At 63.0% G+C, this 2,559-nt stretch overlaps 1 protein-coding gene across 1 annotated transcript; it reads right to left on the minus strand.

Annotated features, from left to right (window-relative positions):
- Positions 1-394: 394 nt before the first annotated feature.
- On the minus strand, positions 395-2,087 carry SHISA3 (shisa family member 3). The gene is made up of 2 exons (XM_086464527.1): positions 1,802-2,087; positions 395-846 (listed from the first exon to the last, which is right to left on the minus strand). The coding sequence occupies exons 1-2, from the start codon at positions 2,085-2,087 to the stop codon at positions 395-397; spliced, it is 738 nt and encodes a 245-aa protein (XP_086320653.1).
- Between the last annotated feature and the right edge of the window lie 472 nt (positions 2,088-2,559).

Genomic DNA, 2,559 nt, shown 5'->3' on the forward strand with positions numbered 1-2,559 from the left:
TTACTGCTCCTTATAGAACTAGTCCGATTATTATCAGTGGAATGCAGCCGCTGTTTGTTAACCATTTAGGGTTAAAATGTCATTTATAACACTGTGAAATGAGTACTTTTATCCCAACATGATTTTTTGACTTGTCTCTGAACATGTTCTGCACAAATTACACTGAACAATCAGAGCAGTCAGTTTTAGACCAACTGTTTAGAATATTTTACAATTCATTTGTAAGTGTGATCCAAGTTTGGGAAATGAGATCCCAGATGAGACCTTGCACTTTTCAAGGGCAACTCACCCACGGGAACGGTTGACTTCCGCAGCCATGGAGCATGTCAGTGTGACACCCAGCAGCAGCAGTCCCCGTGCTTCCGACGGCTGCGGTATTTCTTCCCAACTCCCTTCAGCTCTGACTAAAATCGGAGCCGCTCTTCCCAGCCAGGGCAGGCTCTGGCTGGAGAGGATACCCAAAGTACGGCGGCGTCACCAGAAATCCTGACGGCTGGGTCAGGTGGACTGCATGGGCTGTTTGGAAGCAACCAGATGTGTACGGCGGAGGTGGCGATGCCACGAGGCACCCTGGTTCTGCCCGGGGAAAGGAGAACCTGCGAGCTGAGCCGCTCGCCGAACTGGAACTTGTTGCGGTACTGGACTGCCTCGACGGCGTCCTGAAGCTTGTCGAGGCCAGGATCATGGGAAGAGTCTCGGTCTGATAGCTCCGCAGAGAAAATCGTATTGGCTGCGATGGTTGTTTAGGTCTTAAACATGTGCAACAATAAACTGCTACCAGAGAGCCCACGATAATGAAGGCAATAAATATTGATCCAACAATGAGGAATGGAACGTAGATTGGTTCTGGGAGAAGAAAGAATAAGAAAAGCCGTGCACATTAGCCTACTGAAGGAACAGGTCTGCTGCGTAGAAATAAACTCCATAGTCTACGATGCCCCACATCGTTCCAGTCCTACTAACACACTGAGCTGTGCAGAAGACAGAGCTTCTGCCCATTATCGTTAGACCAAAATTAAAGTGTACACCCTGTACGTACCAGTTAAAATTTCTTTCTTTTGACTTTTAATAGTTTGTTTAAATAGTCTCTTTGTTTTAATAGTTACCAATGGCAAAAGCTGCCTACAGCACGTCGTGTTTGCTGGTTCTAGTCAGGTTTTGCTCAAAAGTCGCACTGCTCTCCCCCTCCCTCACCCCCTCAAAACTGTCGGGGCAGTCCAATGGAACAGCCCAAATGCTGCAGACGCTGTTAAGTCGCTGCCACTGGTAAGGTGTAAAGTAAGCAGAGAATGTGTGTGACTTGGGAAACTGCTCTCCGTGTGCGCCGCCGGATTTCTTTTGTTTGAAAACCTGCCGGCCCCTCGCACGGTGGGGTTGTGTCCCGCAGAGCACCGGAGCCCTGTCCCACCTTCGGGAAAAACACAGCCGCAGCTAAGTTTGCCGACGCAAACTTAAAATGCCAATGCGCCTTCCCGTTAGGACAGATCCAGGCGCTGGGGCCCCTTCTGACCGAGAAGTGATCACGCCGGGCGCACCCCCGGCCGCCCGCTCGGCCTCCCGGCGCGGCGGCCGCTCCCGCAGGCGCAACCCGCGGCCCCGCACACCCGGCGCCTCCTCCCTGTGCGCACCTGGAGCCGCGCCCGCCTCCTGCCCACCCGCCGGGCCGGGCCGGGCCGGGCCAAGCCGAGCCGAGCCGCGGAGCCCCGCAGCCACCGCGGGGGCGGCCGCCGGGCTCCGGCCGGGGCATGCTCTGCAGGGGCCAGCTCCCGCCCGCCCCGGGACCCGCGGGCCGGGCACTCACGGGCGGCGACTCCCGGGTCCGGGGGTTCCCGGTCGTTGGTGCAGCCGCCCTGCTCCAGGCGGGCCTCGGCGGCGGCGCAGCAGTAGCGCAGCGCGCAGGAGCCGCAGCAGATGGTGGCAGCCGCCGTGTCGAAGCCCTCGGGGCACTGGAAGCCCTCGTGGTAGCCGCCCTGCCCGTCCACCCAGCCGTGGCAGTACTCGCCGCCGCCGGGCTGGCCCCCGCCGCCGCCGCCCAGCAGCCCCAGCAGGAGGCAGCGCAGCAGCAGCGCCCGCCGCCGCCCCGCCATCGCCCCGCCGCCGCCGCCGCCGCCGCCGCCGCCCCGCTGCCCGCCCGCCCCGCCGGGGCAGGCAGGGGGCGGCCCCGGGTGCGGTGCGGGGCCTCCTGCGCCGCGTCCGGGGGCTGGGGGGGCAGCTCCCCCCCTGCCCCCCCCCGGAGCCGCGCCCCCGCGGGGCCGCCCCCGCCGCGCCCGCGCTCACCTGCCGCCCCCGGCCCCGCCGCCCCCGGCCCCGCCGCCGCCCGCGCTCCTCGGCCGGCGCGGCGCTGCCCCCCGGGGCCTGTGACGGGGCCGGGGCCGGTCCCGCTGCGTCGCGGGGAGTGGGACGGGGCCGAGCCTGGAGGGAGCGGGGACTGCGGCCGGATCAGCAGCTGGTTTTCGGGGGTTCGTCCGCTCGGGGTCTCTGTGTGACGTCGGCTGAGCGGAGGTGCGGGCAGCTTCCACCCCGGCACACCCAAATATGCCCCTTCCCTTCCCGCTTGCC

Source organism: Leptosomus discolor, chromosome 4 (assembly GCF_034619465.1).
Source record: "Leptosomus discolor isolate bLepDis1 chromosome 4, bLepDis1.hap2, whole genome shotgun sequence".
NCBI classification, from domain to species: domain Eukaryota; kingdom Metazoa; phylum Chordata; class Aves; order Leptosomiformes; family Leptosomidae; genus Leptosomus; species Leptosomus discolor.